This window comes from Ctenocephalides felis, unplaced genomic scaffold (assembly GCF_003426905.1).
Source record: "Ctenocephalides felis isolate EL2017-DRISC unplaced genomic scaffold, ASM342690v1 CF-g0.4_SCAFFOLD_00468, whole genome shotgun sequence".
Classification (NCBI taxonomy): Eukaryota; Metazoa; Arthropoda; class Insecta; order Siphonaptera; family Pulicidae; genus Ctenocephalides; species Ctenocephalides felis.
The window spans coordinates 3,326-25,982 of NW_020536622.1; the positions used below are offsets into that span (position 1 = coordinate 3,326).

The window sequence follows — 22,657 nt, forward strand, 5'->3', positions numbered from 1 at the left end:
CGAATGTAACTTAATTCATTTTTTATCTCTCCTCGCAAAAATTTGAAATTTTGTATAAGCTCAGTAGTATTATTTGCAATTATACACAAAATCCAGAATCCAAAAAGAATCTGAAAAACTTGAAACGTAATTAATAAGCCGAAAAACCAAAAAAGACTCGGATTGGATTATACGATGTTTTCTATAGAAAGTGTATAAAACTTGCAGTTTGATTGTATTGACAAAATATAGACAAACTAATGGGGTTTATTGTTTTTATAATACCTAATTGTATACAGCATTCAAACAACACATCCTTATGCACTTAAAGTATTAATATTTTTGATTCTCTAGAAATGGTTTAGAATATACCTTATTTAGCAAAACAACGTTTGCCGGGTCAGCTAGTACTATATATATATGCTCTTTAAATGGCTGTGACTCAAAACTATATTATCGATTTAAAATTTGGTATGTTATTTTTAAAGGTATAACCTATCGAAATATGGAAAAATTGAAAATTCGATTTTGTGAAAATTTCACACTAGTTATGCCCCTTAACGATTAAAAATGTCTAAGTTAAATGCGAATTTTGAAACGGTCAATTTGACCGGCCTTGGTAGGTTTAGTTTTGAAGTCTGCCTCAAGACTTTGTACTGGGCAAATTGAATTATCGTAAGTAAATTATACAAACATTTAATAACGTTGGCAACAGCTGATTCACTAGTAAATCAAGAATCTATAGCAAGTCAATTGAGAAACAAATAACTTACATATTCCTCAGCCGGGTCATGTGTCGGAATGTGTCGTCCGCCACTTCGCTCAGAGCCGTCGATCTCATGTCGAGCAGAACGAGCTGTCGGGGCAAACTGTCAGAGTCCATTCTCTGTATCCTGTTTCCTGATATTGATCTGAAACAGAACGAAAACATTTCAATTCATATATTTTTTAAACTATAATTAAACAGTAATAAAGGAGGATCAGGGGTAAGAATTTAAAAAAAATTCATCGAAAAGTCATCGAAATCTATCCGGACAGTTTTCGGATGTGGTGCAGGAGAAGTAGAAGTACAGCGATAAATTGTGGAAGACATGTACTCTGGATATGATTGCAAAAAGCAAACCAAACTGGACATGACGTCATAGATTGGAAAATAGAAGAACATAAAATACGAGGAAGAAAAAGAAAGCAGATTATTGACGACTTGAAAATTGAAAGTCCAAGTGGAGAATACATAAGCATATAATCATAGGTTGTTAAAATGTTAATTATAAGTCATGGAAATTAATACTGCTAAATGATGTAAAAAATAGTGCTTCTAATCGATAAAACTCCTTTCGGAAAAGGTACCAAAACAATAATAATCATTATAATGGTAATGGCAAGTATACCGCGGTGCGACTTATCGTGTCCTGTTTTCGATCCCGCGCTTCAAACCAAGTGTTTCATGTAGCAGTGATATCAATTTTCAATTGAAATAAAGATGAATGTTTTTTTTTCTCTATTTTATTAAAGGAAGGAAAAGTTTATGTTTTCATCAAAAAATCCGATTCGCTAATTTTATGTTTTCTCGACGTTTCAAGCCATTCTGAATCGAATGAGACCAAATTTGGAAAAGTGTGTGTGTGTGTGTATGTGAACAGATTTTTTGTCGTAAATCGACGTTTTCTCAAAAACGGCTAGACCGATTTCAAAAATTTAAAAGCCATTCCATGTATCTAGTGGATCGGCCAAGCCGTTTCTTTGTAAATAGCAGAAATGTGAAAAAATTTTCGTCCACGTTTTATTCCGCAATTCTAAATCGATTATGAAAATTCAAAAACCGTTCGAAAGATTTTAGTTGGGAATGATACTGATTAGTTTTAGGTGAAAATCTACCGAGCCGTTTTCTTGTAATTAATTGTTGAAAAAAAAAGTAAGCCAATTTTCATTGAACTTTTTTTGGCGATATAGATCATAGTCTTATAGAACTCACTGAAATATTACGGTCTTACGACAAGTAGTTTAATTTTAAAAATTCATCAAAGTTTGAGAAAATGAGTAGTTTTTTTTGACGTTTGTTCAAATTAAAATTAGACTATTTACTTGGTATAACGATAGAGTACTTGGTCTTAATGAATATACTAAACCATTAAAGTCCTACGAAAACTGATTCAATTATAAAAATTGTTGATTTTTGAAAATTTGCTCTTAGAAAATATTCCGAGTTAACGTGTTCGTTCGTTTTCATACTTTAATCACTCAAATTAATTTATTTTTTATTGATTAAGTCGATTATTTACACATATCGGAAAGTTCATGTAACTTGCCTCAAAGCAAAATACCAATACCAACTGTCCAGTTAAGGACATTTAGTAAATTTGGGAAATTTACAATTGTCAGCCGTAAAGGGACATTGTATGCTATATTGACATGTTGGAAAAACAACTCAATAGTTGTTTTTCCATTCGTTTTAACATTAACAATATTTTAATGATAATGATATAATCTTAACTATTTACTTATAAATAATTTCTTACAAATAATAACTAAGTTATTTCAATCCTTATCAGGAAAATTGATGACTTAAATCAAGTGGCGCTTTTCTCTTTAATCTACGTCGATAGTTCTCTGTTATTAATTGAGAAGTTTGCTAGTGATTTTGGGTGAATGATAAGTTGTTTCTATTTATTTGTTTAAATATTTTTATTTATTATTTGAAAATATGCTTTTCCGAAAGCTACATTGTAAAATGGAAATTGATAACTCCTTATAATGCCCATTGCCCACTCAAATTTACCTGCTATGAGTTAAATTTCAACCCAGTTCAAAAACCTGTCTTTGGACAATCATTATTGTTATTATTAATAATCGTATTCTATATCCAAACCCATTATAACATATTTATTGTTGCCTCTCTATTCTTTGCTATGAACATACAAAGGTAGAAGAGAGATTGGGTACGGTAGTGACAGTCGTCCTAACAACTAACTATACTGATTTTAAGATATGGACCAAAAGGAGTAAGACGAAGTATGTTTTTTCAAACATGTTTCCATATTGATTTCAGTCATTCTACAGAGCGCATTGCTTTTAAAGAGTCAAAAGTAAGTTTTCATGTTCAAAGTCTTTTTAATAACTTAATTGTAGACAGACAGATCACGTTGTTTGTTATTTTGCTGTAAGTTGAACATTAGTAGTTATTTATCAGCAATTAGAATTTTCAGGATTTTTACATAGACAAATGTTCAAATTGCTATTTAATTTACTTTTTCCAGCAAACTGGTACATTAACAAATATACTGCAGATTAACAAAAAGTGGCACAACCGTACCCTATGCATACAAGTATTAACATGGTCAACAATTTGAGTAAAAAATAACTTGAGAGAGAAATGTTTACGAATTTTAAAGCTAAGACAAGACTATATGTGAAATAAATTCTGGAAACAGAAGAAAGGAAAAAATGTTACTTTCATACTAAGATCTTGCTTTCAAACAGCGTGCTTATTATTATTATATAAAGCAATATTAAGCTACTTCTTTGCAGCATGAACAACGGATTTTAACATTTACGACATATAATTATGGGTCATTTGGCCTCGGGCCAGTTACTTACATATTATTTGCTCTTCTCAAGGATCCAAATGCCTATAATTATTTTTTAATAAAAGTCGTATCATAAACTTTGCTTTTGCGCCACTTACATAATATTGAATGCAAATGATATTGACTACAGAAAAGATAGATAGGTCCTCGATAGGTTAAGAAGTCGATTTTATGAACCGAGCTCCATTCTGATGGCTTAAAATCTTTATTGAAGTTTATTGAAATGTAAGTGGGCATGTTTTGGTATTCCACTTACGAAACTCTGGCTATATATATATATATATATATATATATATATAAATATATATATATATATATATATAAATATATATATATATATATATATATATATAACCTACTATTCAATTTTTTTCAACTCAACTTGTATAGTAAAAAAATGCTATTGATTGAGATATTCTGTTTCACTAAAAATATCTTGTTTTTATTTTATTTTAATTTTTCAATTTGTATTATTTTATGTCAATTAATCGAGTAAATTTTTTGTGTGGTTTTCCTTGTTCAAACTGACAAATGTATGGATGACGTATAAAATTTTGTGAACTTGAAGAATTTGGGTTTTTGGCGAGAACGCCAAATACATCTGCCTCTTCAAAAGTTTGTTAAAATTAATTTCAACTACAAATACAAATTTATACACAATTACTGACAATTTTAGTATTACGTTGCTAGTGTCAATGTACTTTATATCTATCGTTATTAATGCAGGTATTTCATGGTTGTTCTCCAAAATGTTCCTATCCACTGATGATGTGTCCATCATATGTCGAAACGCATGAAAAAAATAATAGTTTTTAAAATCATTCCGTAATGTAATACATTTCTATACATAAAATAAAGTTATAATAAATTTTTATTTTAACGCAAAAAATAAAAAATTAAATATTACTTGATAATATTTGCTGCTTTATAATGCTGCTTAATTTTAGGGGATTCTTATTTCACAGTAATGAAAACTTAGTTCATGCTTGTTTTCTCTATAATATAATAAATTTATTCCCCATATAAACATGTTATATGCCCTCAAAACAAACTAGTTGAAAGTGGCATTTTGCCTTAAGGCAAGTTGCATGAACTTCCCGATATGCGTAACAATTGACTTAATCAACCAAAATTGAGATTTTTATTTAGATAAAATTTTTAACTGCACGATTACAAATATCATGTGCGTAAATGATATTACTTAATGATTGGTAATATTTTTTTACACAACTAGACTTATTTTCCTGCTAATTCCAAAAAATGGCTTTTAACACTTTCCACTCGGGAGTCTGACTGCTCGACGGTCCGCTACGCGCGGTATATTATAATGCTATACAAATCTTACAACTCGGATTTTTTTTGTGTATCGGATTTATTTTAAATGTGGTATAATTGTTTTTAAATATAGTTAGAATGATAATAAAACAGAGAATTTGAAAAAAAATAAGAAATGTGATAAAAACCATAATATTGTTTAAAAAATCCTTTTTACACAGATTATTAAAAATAATTATAAAATTTATATCAAATATATTCTGAATAAAAACTAAATAAAAAAAATTAAAAAGACAATATTCTTAGAGAGAAGATACGGTTAACGTGCCCGTATTAAGCCAACCCCAATAATACCGTTATTTTTTCTATTGCACGTATATTATATACGTGTGTGTGTATGAATGTATAATATGCATATGTATAATACATTACAAAGTATATAAATAATATATAAAATTTCTAGTAACATCTATATCTAACAAATAATGGTGTTTATGAGCTATTCAATTAATTTTATCATATTTTTTTATGAAAATAATTATGAATTAATCAATAAATGATCTTAATAGGGAATTAATTTCAAAAGAATAACAAAAAACGCATGTTGTAAGTTTACTTCGCAACGACACGATTTGCCGCCAGAGCGGCGGCATCCGAGTCGAAAGGGTTAAATTTGTGAAATCACAAAAACGACTTTTGACACAAATTTTGACTTTTCTTTCAAACTTTGATGCATTAAAATTAAACGACTTAACTTGGCTTGGATCATGATGACTATCAACAGAAAAAGTTCCATCGAAAAAAATTTTCAACAGATAATTACGAAAAAACGGCTCGACCGATCGTCGCACAAACGATAGTCATCATCGAGTTACATGAAATGGGTTTTAAATTTTTGAAACCGGGCCAGCTGTTTTTGAGAAAACGTCGACGAAAGGTCAAAAATCTGTTCACAAAACACACACTTTTTTCAAATTTAGTCTCATTTGATTCAGAATGGCTTAGAACGTCGAGAAAACATAAAATTAGCAATTACATTTAGAAAATATACGAAAATTGAACATGAATTTATTTAAAAAATGCAATTAGCAATTTGATAAAAATCCTGATAATTTAATGCGTTAAGTCATCATCTATTTTTTTTCCATACCGGCGTAGAGTCCAAGATTAAGTAAAAAGTAGAATGTTTGTTTCAGAGAGTTGTTTTTAATACTCTCAATCACAAGTATAATCATTTATTAATTATGTGTAATGGTAAATTAAGTTATCCTAAGTGGCTCCGCGAACGCTTTCGATGTCGAATGTTATTTCTGCACGACGTTCAAATTCAATTAGGCACGTCGCCATTGATAAAACATCACCATGAAAAATAGATTATTTACTTACAATTCCTTCAATTGAGATACGGTCGATAAAGCCCTCGGAAACTCCCTCAGAAGATTATCATCCAGTTCTCTGAAACCAACATAAAATAGATTAGGTTATACTTAATAGGTAAAATGACTGCAAGCATTGTTAATCGTAGTACTATAATTTTATATTTTAGCTGTAATTATAGATATAATTTTATAAGGTGCTTATATTATACAGGAACGTAGCATGGATTAGCGGGGTTTCGCATTAAAATTTTTATGGGGGCGCCCTTAGCTAAAAACTAAGCTCAAAACAAAGACTAACAACGAAAAAAAAATACTTTCGTTAAGAATTTGAAATGTGGCCGATTATCTCCCTATTGCAATGTTGCCCGATTTAAGATGATGACTGATTACACATCATTTTTCCTATACTTTAAAGTAGTATTATTTAAGATTCTCACTTCACTTGTTTTTGATATAATGACGGTGGGCCTTTTTACCCGCGCATCATAAAGCTCCGCTCTATCCTAATATAATTCTATATTAGGCGTATAGATATTTTTGCAATATGAATGGAACATGATTATTATAACGAGCTTTAAAAATCACTTTAGAAACTAGTTGGTATTGGTATTTTGCCTTGAGGCAAGTTACATTAATTTCCCGATATGTGTAATCAATCGACTAAATCAATAAAAAATGAATTAATTTATGAGTGATAAAAGGATTCCAAGTGGATTTATTACACGTAATTGAAAACGAACTTTCAAAAATCAACAATTTTTATAATTGTAGTACCAGTTTCCGTAGGATTGTAGGACTTTAATGGTTTAGTATGTTCATTAAAACTAAGTACTCTATCGTTATACCAAGTAAATCGTCTAATTTTAATTGTAACAACGTCAAAAAAACTACTAATTTTCTCAAACTTTGATGAATTTTTAAAATTAAACTACTTGTCGTAAAGCCGTAATAATTCAGTAAGTTCTTTAAGACTATGATATATGTCGCATGATATAAAAAGTTCCATAAATATCGGCCTAATTTTTTTTAAACAGTTGATTACAAGAAAACGGCTCGGTAGATTTTCACTTAAAACTAATCAGTATCATTCCCAACTAATATCTTTCGAACAGTTTTGATTTTTCAAAATCGATTCGGTAGTATGAGCTTAAATGTGGACGAAAAGTTTAACGCTTTTTCCGAATTTTCCAAAGAAACGGTTTGGCCGATCGCTGCACAAAACTGAGAAAATATAATCCACATCAAAATACATCGATTGGCTTTTAAATGTTTGAAATCGGTTAAGGCGTTTTTGAGCAAACATCGATGAAAGATCTAATTTTGACAAACGCGAAAAAAAAAACAATACTAATTTTTGCAAACTTTGACGAGTTTTTAAATTAAACTACTTGTCGTAGGACCGTAATATTTTAGTATGATCTATAAGACTATGGTATCTACCGTCAATAAAAATCTTAAAAATCGTCGAATTTTTTTTAACCCTTTATTACAAGAAAACGCCCCGGCCGATCTTTACCAAAAACTAATCAGGTCGATTCCCAACCAATATCTTTCGAAAGGTTTCGCAAATCGATTCAGAATTGCGGGCTAAAACGTGGACGAATTTTTTTTTCACTTTACAAAGAAACGGTTTGGCCAATCATCGCACAAACGCTAGTCCTCATCGAGATACACCGAATGGCTTTAAATTATTGAAATCGGACCAGCCGTTTTTGAGAAAACGTCGATTTACGGCTAAAAATATGTTCACTCACACACACACACATTCTTTTTTCAAATTTGGTCTCATTCGATTCAGAATGGCTTGAAACGTCGAGAAAACATAAAATTAGCGAATCGGATTTTTTGATGAGAACATATACTTCTCCTTCGGAAAGTTAATAAAAGTTTTTTTTTTTAATTCCCGAGGGAGAATATTTTCACAAAAAATCCGATTTGCTGATTTTATGTTTTCTCGACGTTTGTTTAGAACATATCAATTGAAAATCACATTAATCAGTTTTTAGTAAAAGCAAAAACTTTAATTTAGAAATAATCATTTAAATATTTCATATAAAGAGCCAAATATCAAATTTATTCATTTTGTCGGTTACACATATCGGGAAGTACATGCAACTTTTCTTTAAGGCAAACTGCCACTTATACCTGATTTGTTCTTTATGTTATTATAGGTACAAAACAAAATCATGGTCATAAATAAAGGAAAATGAGATAGAGCATTCCAATACCTGATTTATATAGACATTGTGGTGAATACTGAAGTGAATCAATGGCCAGTTTTTTATTATTTTATCTTAAAACCGCGATTTGATCTGCCTATATGATGATCGGATGATTTAATACGCAAAATAATTACATAGACTATTATAAATATGTACTATTATAATTGTCAAACTTAGTTAATTATAATAGGACAGTCTCAAGTGCTACATTCAAATATTTCTACAAAATAAGTATACTATCATATATTATTGATAATTAGGTCACTTTTCGCTCCCTTTTAAAAGTATCCTAACAGTGAATATATTTTTCATAATTATTAGAGCGTAAGTATGCAACCCATATCGCTCACCTAGATCTGAACCAAAAAACCTGATTATTTTACACGGAAAAGTATTATGAGGGTATATATAACTATAAAATAATTATAAGGAACCGTTATTTCACAGAAAAACCATCGAGTAGTATATAGTCGATAATTTCCTAACAGCTAAAAAATTACTGTCAGTTATGAGGTACAGGTAATCGCATTTCCTTGCTAATCAATTTAGAATCAATTTACAAATGCATATAATATCAATTACATTGTTGATAAATATTTTGTTACAATGTTTGTTACCGCATATCTTGTATAAATATACTTATTAAAATTATTCTTTATAATATAACATAATATAAAACCATAGCCTCGAAACGTTTTAATAATTAACATTATTTAACGAAGATAGTCTAAAAACAAGTGTATTCATTTTTAAACTAATTGTAAATTAAGTACCGTATTGTCTTAAAGCAAAGTTTCCTGAACTTCCCTACATGTGTAATTAATGGATTAAGATCAATAAGAAATCAATATCGAGTTACTGTGGCCATCGCAATATGAAAAACTATTGAAAATGATTAAATTTTGTGCAAATTTGCCAAGCATGTTCAAATATTACACATTATCGAACAAAAAACAAACATGAGCCAAATTAATACATTGCTAGGGTTTGTCGGTTTTTAAAAATCGGTTTTGAAAACCGTTTTTTTGACGAAAATTATGAAATTCGAAAACCGGTGTTTTAGCGAAAAAAAAACGGTTCTTATTGTAGAAATGGAAAATGACAAATATACTAGATGGAAGTAAGCTTTTTGACACTTGGAATCATATTGGTTCGATAAAACTTGAAATCATATCAGTCTGTTCTATCCCAGAAAGATTCTTTGTTATATTTTGTCTAATGTATATATTAATTTGGATTATTATATCAATGGATATATTAATTTAGATCAATGCGACTTCTTGTTGAAGGAGTGAATTGCTCTACTCAAATTTCCACAAATAAAAGGAAAAAAATTCCAGAATTATTATATCACACTTTAGTTCGGTTGCAAGTAAGAGAGTATTTTCTATTTCGGAAAATTTACATTGAAAAAATTTACATTAACAATTATGTATCAATATGTATCTAATTTTTTTTATTTAATTAAAAGTTAAAAGTTTTTTATTTAAAAATGTATTATTTTTATTTATTTAAACTCTTATTTCACTATCATAAAAATATTTATAATCGATATGTGAAAATGATACATAAATAATGATTTTCAAAGTCATTTAATCCACATCATTATTTCTTTGTTCTACTAATTAAAATTAAAATAAATTTGTTTACTTTTTATAAAACTGAACATTAAATAAATTCAGTCTAAAACTGCTTTAAATCACACTAAATTGCCGATATTTTTTTTGTTATTACAGAATATTCGAGCAAAAATTGATTTTTTATATAAATTTCGAAAACCTGTTAAAACCGGTTTTCTGGGAAATTTAAAACTCGAAAACCGGTTTTCTGAAATGTCGGTTTTTGTATAAACCGACCCATTCGGTCCATTATTCCAAATTTTAATTGTTATATCACTTCACTCAATAAGTCCGTAGGATAATTAAGAAAGACACATTTTTCTTTCACATAAAATTCTTTTTTTTATTAAATATAGTTTTCTTCGAATATGATATACCAATTATATTTCGCTATAATTATAATTATAGCAAACTTCGAACTTCTCGAAACCATTTTTGTAGTACGATTTGTACTTAGCCACAAGATTTGGCTATCATCATTTGGCAAATATTTCTTCAGAGCGAGCATCCTTTTGAGATCTAAGAACAGGATATTATCACTGGGGAACAGATCTAGAGAATATAGTGAGAGAGGAAGCAATTCGGAGCCTAATTCATGTTTTTTGGCCACAGTTTTCACGGATTTGTGAATTGGTGTGTTGTCCTGATAGAGCAGCACGGTTTTCTTTTCCAAATGGGGCGGTTTTTCCGATTTTGATCAACAAATGTTCCAATAACGTTATACAATAGTCACTGTTGATGGTCTGGCCTTTTTCGAGATAGTTGATGAATATCATTTCTTGCGTATCCCAAAAAACTGACGCCATAACCTTGCCAGCTGATTGGTTGCATTTTTTCTCGTCATCGTGTCTAGACCACTGAGCTGACCGTCTATTCGACTCCGGAATGTAGTGATGATGCCAGGTCATATCCATGATGACATATAGATGCAAAAACTCAGTTTTATTTCGATTAAACAGCTGCAAATACTTTTACGAATCATCAACTCGTTATTCTTTTGGTCAATTGTGAGTTTGCGCGGCACCCATTTAGCACAGAGGTTTTTCCTATTCAAATATTTGTGAACAATATGTCCATCACGTACAATTAATATCTTTAGGGTGTCAGCTATCTCTGGTAATTTTACTTTTCTGTTTTCCAAAACGTTTCGGTGGACTTTTTTGACTACCTCAATTTGGTACAGTCCAGATAACACTGGACTATTTTTATCTATCAAAAATCAATGATAAATCAACCCACGAATTAGCTTTGAATTCATGGTTTTGAAAAACTCAAAAATAGCGTCACTTGAACCTCTGTAACTTGTAAACTTATCGTTCGATTGTCATGAAACTCTGACACATCTTTTTAAAGTTGTTGCTTCCTACAAAACATATGGATGATTACATAAATACATCATTTATGTGTTATCCTATGGGCTTATTGAGTGGTGTTATAATTACCACTAGTCGTACCCCTTCAACCTTTTGATATATTATGTACTCACCAAAACCAGGACAAAGTTTTATTAAAATCGTCATACAAAATTTCATTAAAATCGTCAAAAAAATGAGTGGTGCGTATTGTGATTTTAAAAATTTAAAAACTTAAAAAATTGAAAAAAAAATCTGGAGAATTTTGAATTTTTCTGAAAATTTTGTTTTTTTCTTAAATATTTTTTGAATTTTTTGGAAACTTTTAAAATGAAAATAAAATTTGTCCTTGATAATCTCTATAAAATATCTGATTATTTAATGGGCATATGTCTAATAATCATTTTTTTACCGCCAAATGGCACTTTTTTATTGGATCTCCGAAACCGTTAGACCTACATTCCCACTCATTTTTTCAGTTCTTTATTTTGTCAATACAAGTAAAATGTTTTTTGAATTATCGATTACGCTGCTTCGATATTTCATCTGTAAAAGAGCTTTCAAAGCTATTTGCTTCGGAAAAAAATCCAATTTTTTTAAAAATTTCAAAATAAACCAAAATCCGATTTTTTTAAATAAGTCGATACCTTTCAAAAAATCAAAATTTTCAAAATTTATTTTTTCCAATGTGTACAAAACATTTTAAACTTTTGAAAGTTTTAAATTGTAGTAAGTTCCCGTAAATTGCCTTAAAGCACTATGCACTACTAGTTTTCATTACATATTGGGTTCCTTATTCAAAGTTTAAGTTATATATATATACAAATTACTTCGATAGCATGTCCAATATCTAATTCTGTACATACGATAAAGATTTTCTATGAAAACCTTTTGCGCACAATGTTGCGTTTGATACGGCGATAAGTTCCATGTACATCAAAAACAGATTAAATATCTTCCACTTGAATGTAATTTGAAGTTTAGTTATTTTTGTGAATTAGCCTATTTTAGTGAATTAGCAGACATAGATGTAGATTAATAAAACAGCACATTTTTCATTTGAGTGAATTATTAAAATTCATTCCTTTCCATTATAATTAGAAATCAAATTATTATAATGAGTTGAGTTTGGTGAATACTAACTAGCTAAAATAGTAAAAATATTCAAGAGTTTAATAAATGAGTTTGAAGACTCGAAGAATAAAGGGGTTTGATTCACAATAAGCAATTATTAAGTAGCAACTGTTCTGTAGAAACTATTCGTTACTATAGTTACTATAATAATTATAAGTTTTATTCATTTTTTTAGTAAAAGTATTTTCTTGCATTATTTGGTTTGATTGTGAGAACTGTTACTTAGTTTTCCAGATCTTAATATAATTTTTAGGTGTACGATATTTAGGATATATTGTAAATTTTAAGTTAGATTCAACAGGTTTTTTTATATAACCTCCTCTAAAAGCTTACACACGGGTGGGGTGTGAGCTTTCACCAACTAAACCTTCACCCTGACAAAGGTGTAAAAAATAAAAAATAGCAAATAAAAAAGTAAATTAAGTCTACTGATGAATACTTCTTACAAAATACCAGATCAAGGTTAATTGCATTGTTATCTCTGTATAAAAATTACCCATTAAATTTGTATTTTGAATTGGTTGAATAATGTAGCTATTCTTTTGGTAGAACCCTTTAAAATTAAAGTAAAACATTAGACCTCTTTGCCCCCTGGCCGTCCTCATTTACCCCGCATATGGGTTAAAAACGACCAAGTTGCAATTTTTCGAAAAATTGCAAAAAAAAACATTTCTAGAAAGATGAGTGAGTTAGCTGGGAATTGTCAGATAGATGTTTATTTGATATGTGTTATTTGTTATGGTATAATTATTTTGGTATATAATTGTGCCTTTGTGCCCCGCCCTACCCTACATTATTTTACTGTCAAAGCTTCATACGAAAGATGTATGCAGTGTAATATTTGTATAAAATATTCTCATGGCATATGTATTTCAAGCAGAAGGTATATTTACCTCATTTGTAACAATTGATCTGTTTTAATTGATCAATAAAACAGAAATACCTATAAAAGCAATATTTATAACAGTAGTAAGAGTTGATAGATTTTTGTAAATTATGTTTAGAAATATATATTAAGATTATGATTCGTAATTTTGTTGTTCAATTAAATAATATAGCGATTGCTTCGTGAAAGCCCTTTGAAATAAAAAAAATTGAATTTTTTCCCTGGCAAACTCAGAAGCGAGGTAAATAAGGACAAAAGACAAATTCTAGAAAAAATAGCATAAAAGTCTATTTTTGCAATAATTTAGCTCGGTATTTGACTGAACATAGGGTGCTGATACAAATTTTCGTCGACGATTTCGGGAACACGAATGAAGCGATTTGAATAATTCAAAAAAAATTCGATTCGTATTGATAAGGAGACGTGCTGATTAGTTTTTGGCGAAGGCAGGTCTAGCCGTTCCGAAGATATGTGGCAAAAAGTTTAAAAGAACGGAGCGTCCGATTTGAATAATTCAAAAAATATTTTACTTGTATTAACAAGATGAAGAACTGATCAAATTTTCATGAAGGCAGGTCTAGCGGTTTCGGAAATCTAGTCAAAAAAGTAAAAAAAGCCATTTGGCGGTCAAAAATGATCATTAGACGTTCAAATTATCAGATATTTTAGAAAAATTTTAACAATAAGTATAAATTTCGTTAACATTCCTATGGGTTCCGTACCAATGTTCATCCGTTAGACGGCGACGCGGCGCTTACGTGCTTCGATATTTCGTCTCTATGCAGTTAAAGCAGTACGATTGCTTTAAACAAAAGTTCAGAATTTCCAAAATATTTCAAAATAAATTTTTCCTCAAAAAGTCTTTTTTTTTAAAAAAAAAAAGTAAATTTTTGTCAAAAATTTATAGTTTCTCAAAAATCTAATTATTTCAGAGTAAATTTTTTTCAAAAATGTTATTTAAAAAGAAAAATTGGCACGGAAAGTTCCAGCAATTTGCCTTAAGGCACGATGCCTTATTATTTATTACTCTAAATAAATAAATTTATGAAATCACTTACAATTCGAAACGAATATAACAACCTTCTGAAAGTGAAGCCCTAACGTGAAGCCCGATGTCAATGACTTAAGGGTTATCGAATTAATCTAAATGGAACATCGGAAGTAACACAAACGAATGCTTTTATAATTATGTATTATTAACTTCTTCTTCTGTAGCGAATTTTCTTCTATTATTCAAAGATTATGTAATCACCTTACCCTAATTCAGTGGTCGGAAACATTTTATTAGCGACATGCTAATAGTTTTGTTTATTGAAAGTTTAGGCACGTGCAGATATTATTTAGTGTTACATACTAAAGGGATTGTACCAAACCATAAAATATGATTCTGATTCGCATCTACCTTTTATAATAGAATATTATACATGCAATGTAATTTAATACACTGTATAAAACATGTAATATAATATATTGTATAAAACATACAATATATTAATATCTATGGAAATGAATAATATATTAATATATATGAAATATTATCCGATCATTAAATTTAAAACATAGAATAAGTAGTTGAAAGTGGCATTTTGCCTTACGACAAGTTGCAAAAACTTTCCGATAGGTGTAATAATTGACTTAATGAATCGAAATTGGGATTTAGATTTTTTTTCGCTTTCAATACCAATTTACAATTGATATTTTCCAAACACATTTATAATATTTGTAACCTTATTAATTACAGTGCACAGACACATTCCTGTTTGTATGTCCTAAAATTGTAGCCTTATTTCTAAGTTTTAGTTAATTTATATAATTCAACCAACTTTCGTAGGACAGTTTAGTGCATAAACTTTATCGCCATGTTAAATTTCATGAAAATCGTCAAAACATTTTTTTTTAATCTAATAAATAATTTTGTTAAATATTAAGCATCTGCTATAAGAAAATACTGGCACGATTACATATATCATGTACGTAATTTCAGATATTATTTAACGATTCAAATGAATGGTAACATTTTTTATAAAATTAGAGGAGTTTTGCAGCCATTTGTTATTGACTTGATTGACTTATCACATCTTCGATTCCCAACCAATATATTTCGAACAATTTTTGATTTTTTAAAAATGATTCAGGATTGTGAGCCAAAACGTGGACGAAAGGTCTTATACTTATTTCGCTAATTACAAAGAAACGGCTCGGCCGATCGTCGCACAAAACTGACAAACGATAGTCCTCGTAGAGATACATCGAATGGCTTTTAAATTTTTAAAATCGATTCAGGCGTTTTTGAGCAAACGTCGATGAAAAGTCTAATTTTGATAAAACGCCAAAAAAACGTCACCAATTTTTGCAAACTTTGACGAATTTTTAGGATTAAACGACTTGTCGTTAGGTGCATAATATTGCCATAACTACTGTCCTGTCAAAACAGAACTGTGCACGTCCGTCATTTTTTTACAGACAATATAAAATTGTCTATCTATCTATCTTATCATAAAATTTCGGTTTGCGTTATTATTATCGACTAATTTCAAATTTTATTTATCTTATCTCGTTTCAAATTGATCAATCTTTGATAATGTGTAACAATTTTTTTTATTGCTAAATTGTATAAATAGCTATCTTGATTAAAATAAAAAAATCTCACCTGGGGTTAGTTGAAACAAAACCTTGGAGCTATTTGTACCTTACAAAATTTACGTACAGATTCAAGTGAAGAAGATTGAATGAAATCTATAGTTTGTAAGATGTGAGCTCATGTAAATTGTGTTACATGAGACAATATGTCTTTCATTGGTATTATGATATTAATTGTAGTTTATGTTGATTCATAAAAAACATGTATATTACAGGAAGCATTAGATTTTATTCGTATTAATTATAGTTTGCGTTGATATATAAGAAGAATTACTTAAGAAACAAATCAATTTTCTTAAAAATAAGTAGAGAATAAATTATCAAAAACATATTTGTCGCTTTATTCGTTGCTACTTGCTCCGGTAGATTTTACAACTAGTCCCAAACACGAGGTAACTTGTAACACCCCACTTTTTCTTGAAATTGATTAATTGTGAAATAATAAATAACATTTGTGGATATATTTTTACTTGATTCCGTAGAAGAATAGTTACAGCAACTATTCATCTTCATTTCGTAGAAATATATATAAGTAGTGGATTTCAAGATACATTAATTTAAAAAAAACTGTTACAGCAAGCCCCTAGCTCCCCTAGTGTCCGTACGATTATAACACAATATCAAATCAATGAATATATGAAATATACAATAATATAAAACAAAAATAATAAGCAAAAAATAATTATAACCAAAACAACAACATATACTTACAATACACGGAGTGCTGATAAATTTGCCAGGGCCAAATCGTGAATAGAGCTTATTCTGTTTCTTTTTAATAATCTGCAATATTACAAAATATATGTATTTAAGTAAGTATTTCAATAACCATGTCAATAGTATAAAAGTTATTTATAATATTTAAATTTTCAATCTATTTTCTATAAAATTTCGTTAGATTTTATAAATTTCACTAGTATCCCTTTATAATTAGATTATTTTATGACGGTGTACACACACACACACACACACACACACACACACACACACATATATATATATATATATATATATATATATATATATATAATATACAGAGAACCAGTGGCGTACCTAGAATTTTTGCCGCCCGTGGCGGTCTCCAGATTGCCGCCCTTTCAATTATAAGTCAGCCAAATAGTAGTTTTCATAAATTAATACAAATAAGCTAGTGGTGCATGGCATCGTGCCTTAAGGCAAATTGCTGGCACTTCTCGCACCGAAACATAACATTTTTAAAAAAGATTAAAAATTTTTTGAAATCTGAAAAAAATATATTGCTGAGAATTTCGAAAATTTTGAAAAAAATGGCTTTTTTGAATTTTTTTTTTATATTTTGAATTTTTTTGAAAATTTGTAACTTTTTTTCAAATCAATCGCGCTGCGCAGCTGTTTTGGAGACGAAATATCGGAGCGAAACGGCTAGACATTGATACGGAACCCATAGAAATGTAAATTAAATTTGTTCTTATTATTAAAATCTCTAGAAAATATCAGATAATTTGACGTGGATATGTCTAATGATCATTTTGGACCGCCAAATATGTCAATTTTTTACTTTTTATTTTTGATTCTCCGTAATCGCTAGACCTCTAGACCTGTCATCCCAAAAACAGTTCTTTGTTTAGTCAATACAAATAAAATGTTTTTTGAATTACTTAAAACGGACGCTTCGTTCTCTCAAAAACTAAATCACAATTTTTGGCTTTTTTTCCCCGTATCTTTGAAACGGCTAGACCTGCCTTTGCCAAAAAGTAATTAGCACGTCTTATCAGTACGAATCGAATGTTTTGTTCAAATCGGTTCATGCGTGTTACTACAATCATCGACAAAAGTTTGTATCTAAACACACACACACACATCCATTTTTTCTAAGATATGCCAAAATTCAGAAACCTCTGAAACGTAAAGATATATAAAAATTTTCACTTTCGACATTTTTGCGATTACTATATATAACTTACCCTACGGAAGTTAAAAAATTATTAAGTTATTTAATCAATATTACACAGAGTAATTTTTTCTGATATATTTTTATGCACTCGTCAACATATTTATATAATGCCCCAAGGCTTTGCAGACTTAGCAGACCCCGCCTTCCGCCAGCCCTGATTTTCAAAAAAAAAATGACAATTCAAGAAAGAAAACTAGTTGGTACTGGTATTTTGCCTTTAGGCAAGTTACATGAACTTCCCGAAATGTGTAAATGATCGACTTAATCAATAAAAAATAAATTAATTTATGAGTGATTAAAAGTATTCCGAGTGGATTTATTACACATCATTGCAAACGAACGAACAAACACGTTATCTCGGAGTATTTTCTAAAAGCAAATTTTCAAATATCAATAATTTTAATTAATCAATAATTATAATTGAACCAGTTTCCGTAGGACTTTAATGGTTTACTATGTTCAAGACCAAGTACACTATCGTTATGTTATACCAACTAAATAATCTAATTTGATTTTTAACAAACGTCAAAAAAACATTTTCTCTAACTTTGATAAATTTTTAAAATTGAACTACTTGTCGTAAGGCCGTAATAATTCAGTAAGTTTTATAAGGCAATGATATACATCGCCAAAGAAAGTTTCATAAAAATCGGCTTAAATTTTTTTTCAACAGTTAATTACAAGAAAACGGTTCGGTAGATTTTCACCTAAAATTGATCAGTATCAATCCCAACTAATGTCTTTCGAACAGTTTTTAATTTTTTAAAATCGGTTCGGTAGTATGAGCATAAATGTGGACGAAAGGTTTAACACTTCTTTCCAAATTACAAAGAAACGGCTCGGCCGACCGTCGACCGACAAAACTGAGAAACGATATGCCTCATCGAGATACATCAAATGGTTTTTAAATTTCTGAAATCGGTTCAGGCGTTTTTGAGAAAACGTCGATCAAAGGTCTAATTTTGACAAATGTCAAAAAGACCATACTATTTTTTGCAAACTTTGACGATTTTTTTAAGCTAAACCAGTCGTCGTAGGACTGTAATATTTTAGTATGATCTAGAAGACTATGGTATCTACCGTCAAAAAAATAATCATAAAAATAATCGAAATTTTTTTTTAAAAACTTTATTAAGAAAACGGCCCGGCCAATCTCTACCAAAAACTAATCAGCACGATTCCCAACTAATATCTTTCGAACGGTTTTTGAATTTTCAAAATCAATTCAGAATTGCAGGCTAAAACGTAGACGAAAAATTTTTCACTTTTCTGCGATTTATAAAGAAACAGCTTGGCCGATCGTCGCACAAATCTGACAAATAATAGTCCTCATCGAGATACATCGAGTGGCTTTTAAATTTTTGAAATCGGTCTAGCCGTTTTTGAAAAAACGACGATTTACGACAAAAAATCTGTTCACATACACACACATACTTTTGCCAAATTTGGGCTCATTCGATTCAGAATAGCTTGAAACGTCGAGAAAACATAAAATTAGCGATTCGGATTTTTTGATGAAAACATAAACTTCTCCTTGGGGAAGTTAACTACTGGTGTATGGCATTGTAAGTTAAGGCAAATTGCTGGAACTTTCCGTACTGTAATGATATATTCGAGGAAAATTAAATGTTTTCAAATCTATAGTTATAAATACTGTAACTTATATATGTTTACAGAAAAGTAAATAAACAAAACTCAATCAATCAAATTTGAAATAAAGGGCATTGTCTAATATTTATAAGAAATATATAAACTGAATTACAAAGTTAAAATTATTTATTTCAAGTATATAAGTGAGCATTTGAACTTTAGGTAGAATTCAAATTAAAATCCACATAGAAAGTTTTTTGAATCATTCAAATCGGATGCTTAGTTTTCTCAAAAATAGATATTCTTTGCACATTTTGCTTGGTATCTCTGCCTTTGCCAAAAACTAATCACCATTTCTCCTCATCATTACAAATTGAAGTTTTTTGCATCAATTAAATCGGATGTTTCATTCTCTCAAAAACTCGATTTCTATTTTCTGTACCATCAAATCGGTTGATCGGGTCGCCCGAAAACGTGAACGAAAAAATGCGGACACACAAAACACACACTCTTCCATTTTTTCTGAGGTATGCCAAAATGGTCAGAAACCTTCAAAACGTGAAGAAATGTAAAAAAATTCATTTTTGATTTTCGGTCCATTACTATAACTTACCCTACGGAAGTTAATAAATATAAAATGAATAAGTTGCTTTTTACAACTATGTAAAAATAAACTAAAAAATGCCGCCCCAAAATAAGTGCCGCCCGGGGCGGACCGCCCCCACCGCCCCCCCCTAGGTACGCCACTGCAGAGAACTTACAAAATAGCTAAATGGTCCAATTCTGAAAATGCGTCTTCTTCCAGAGTTGTCAAGGAATTGTGTCCCAAGTTTCTGTAAAAAAATATATAAACTTACAATTAGTTTTCTATAAAATGACAAACATAAATTTCAATAACTCTAAATTATGAACATTAAACTACAAAATAACTAGTACAAATTTTATTTCAATCTCTGAAAATCTTATTGTCAGATTATCGGAGTCATTTCCTTATCTATGATCAGAGTTTTTCGCTTCATGATGGGCTGCTGATCGCTTTAGATCATATTTTATATTTTCCTGCCATATTTTTCAGTTTCCTCCTTCTATAGTTTTATATTTTATATTTGCTGTGTCGTTTGACACCGAAAATCAAAAAAGTAGTAAACTAAGTTTAAAGTGTAAAGAACCATAAGTCCCGGTTTGGCCGGGAAAGTCCCGGGTTTATAGCATTATTTGTCCCAGATTTTTTCGTTTGCCCCGGGGTTCTCGAAAATATATAGGTTTAAAGTAAATATTTTCAATTACTTGATAATTAAATTACAACTAGTCATCAAATAAAAAACATATACAACGCGTATGCTTACACGCAACAATAAGTTCAGAATGAGAAAAATTCTGAATAAAAAATTCCAAAGGCGGATTGAAACAGGCTTCTACATTAATATATTCGATAATTTATTTTCAATCTCGTGAAAATTCACACAAATGATGAAAACGAATGAACAAGTGCTAACTTTTCAAGTTAATTTTGAAGAAAAATGAACAGAATTTTATATAAGCACAAAGGCAAAAAATGGTTAAAAACATGTTTTTTATAATATCCTTAAATATTTGTTATTTTAATATAATGTTCAAACTATTTAGAATAAATCTTTACTGCACACTTAAATTCACTTGTCGAACATTGACTGAAATTAAATATATTAAAAAAATAATACAATTACAGATAGGGTAAGGCGGGCACAAAGGTCCAATTTCAGTTTGAGCGATTATATTGTGAAACAATACTTCACAATATAATCTTCACAATACAAATAATACATATCAAACAAATCTGACTATGTTCAATGAAACTTCCAGCCAATTTTAAAATACATCATCGTAAAAATGTGTTTTTTGGCTGCTTTTTCAAAAATTTGTCACCTGGTTCTTTTTACCTCATAAGCGAAGTAACGGCCAGGGAGCAAACAGGTCTAATGTATTATTTCTAATTTTGAAGAGATTTTACGAAATAATAGCTAGAGCTACATTATTCAACCAATGCAAAATATAAATTTCAAGGGTACATTTTTTACAAGATAACACTGTTTATAACCGTTCTTTCTTCGGAAATATTCGTCAACAGAGTTAGAATAACCATTTATTCAATTTACCTCTTGTGAAATTGCTTTTTTAACTTAATGTCTTAATTTAACTTTGTCAGAATAAAGATTCAGATGGTCTTTTTTACCCCACCCATGTGTGAGCTTTTATAGAGATTATAAAAAAAAGTTGTATCTCACTTAAAATTAACAATTCGTATTATAAAACAATTAAATAATGTATACTTAAAAATTATATTAAAGTCTCAAACTAAACAACAGTGCTCACAGCTAAAAAAACTAACAACAAAAAATAAATAATAATACTTTTGTTATAGATTTTCAAACATTGCCGTTCATCTCCAAATAGCGTGGTAAGAATCAAGGTTATGACTGGTTACACATCTTTTGCCCTCTACTTTCAAATATTGTTGTTAACAAACGTTTTGAAAGTTGCTAATACTCAATTCTTATTGATCAAATCCAAAATTGACATATCGGAAAGTTTATGCAACTTAACTGTAGGATGAGGAAAAAAGTATAATTTAGTTAAAATTAGAACTTTTACATCTTCATTAACAGAATATGCAGAATATAATATTTTTGAAGATATTAGATTATGATCACTATAGTCAAGTTGCAAGTTTAAAATATAGTCATATACGTTTCTAAATATGACTGGCAAAAAGCATGATAAAGAAACGCACTAGTTCCGACGCAAATAAATTCTACCTTCAAAAACCTTTTTGTTTTTATTGGGAATTTATTGTTATAAAAACATAATATATATATATATATATATATATATATATATATATATATATGCATATATGCACGATTTCAATTGTTCAACAAACATGTTTAGCGCCTTATGATATAATTGATATGTATACAACTCCATATCTTTATGGGCTCTAAGAAAAAAGTGAAAGCTAAAAGTCGTCATCGTTCAAATCTTGACATTGTAATTCTGATATGAATATTTAATAAGTTTCATT

At 29.5% G+C, this 22,657-nt stretch overlaps 1 protein-coding gene across 1 annotated transcript in view; it reads right to left on the reverse strand.

Moving 5' to 3' along the window:
- Nucleotides 1–752: 752 nt before the first annotated feature.
- The window catches only part of LOC113365470 (SLIT and NTRK-like protein 6), a gene marked incomplete at its 3' end in the record, with an annotated part of 30,144 nt that continues 8,239 nt past the window's right edge, over nucleotides 753–22,657 (reverse strand). Inside the window, exons 3-6 of the mRNA XM_026607024.1 lie at nucleotides 20,358–20,429; nucleotides 16,785–16,856; nucleotides 6,228–6,296; nucleotides 753–890 (exon numbers count right to left, since the gene is read on the reverse strand). Of these exons, the coding sequence (XP_026462809.1) occupies nucleotides 753–890; nucleotides 6,228–6,296; nucleotides 16,785–16,856; nucleotides 20,358–20,429 (351 nt within the window). The remainder of the gene's footprint in view (nucleotides 891–6,227; nucleotides 6,297–16,784; nucleotides 16,857–20,357; nucleotides 20,430–22,657) is intronic.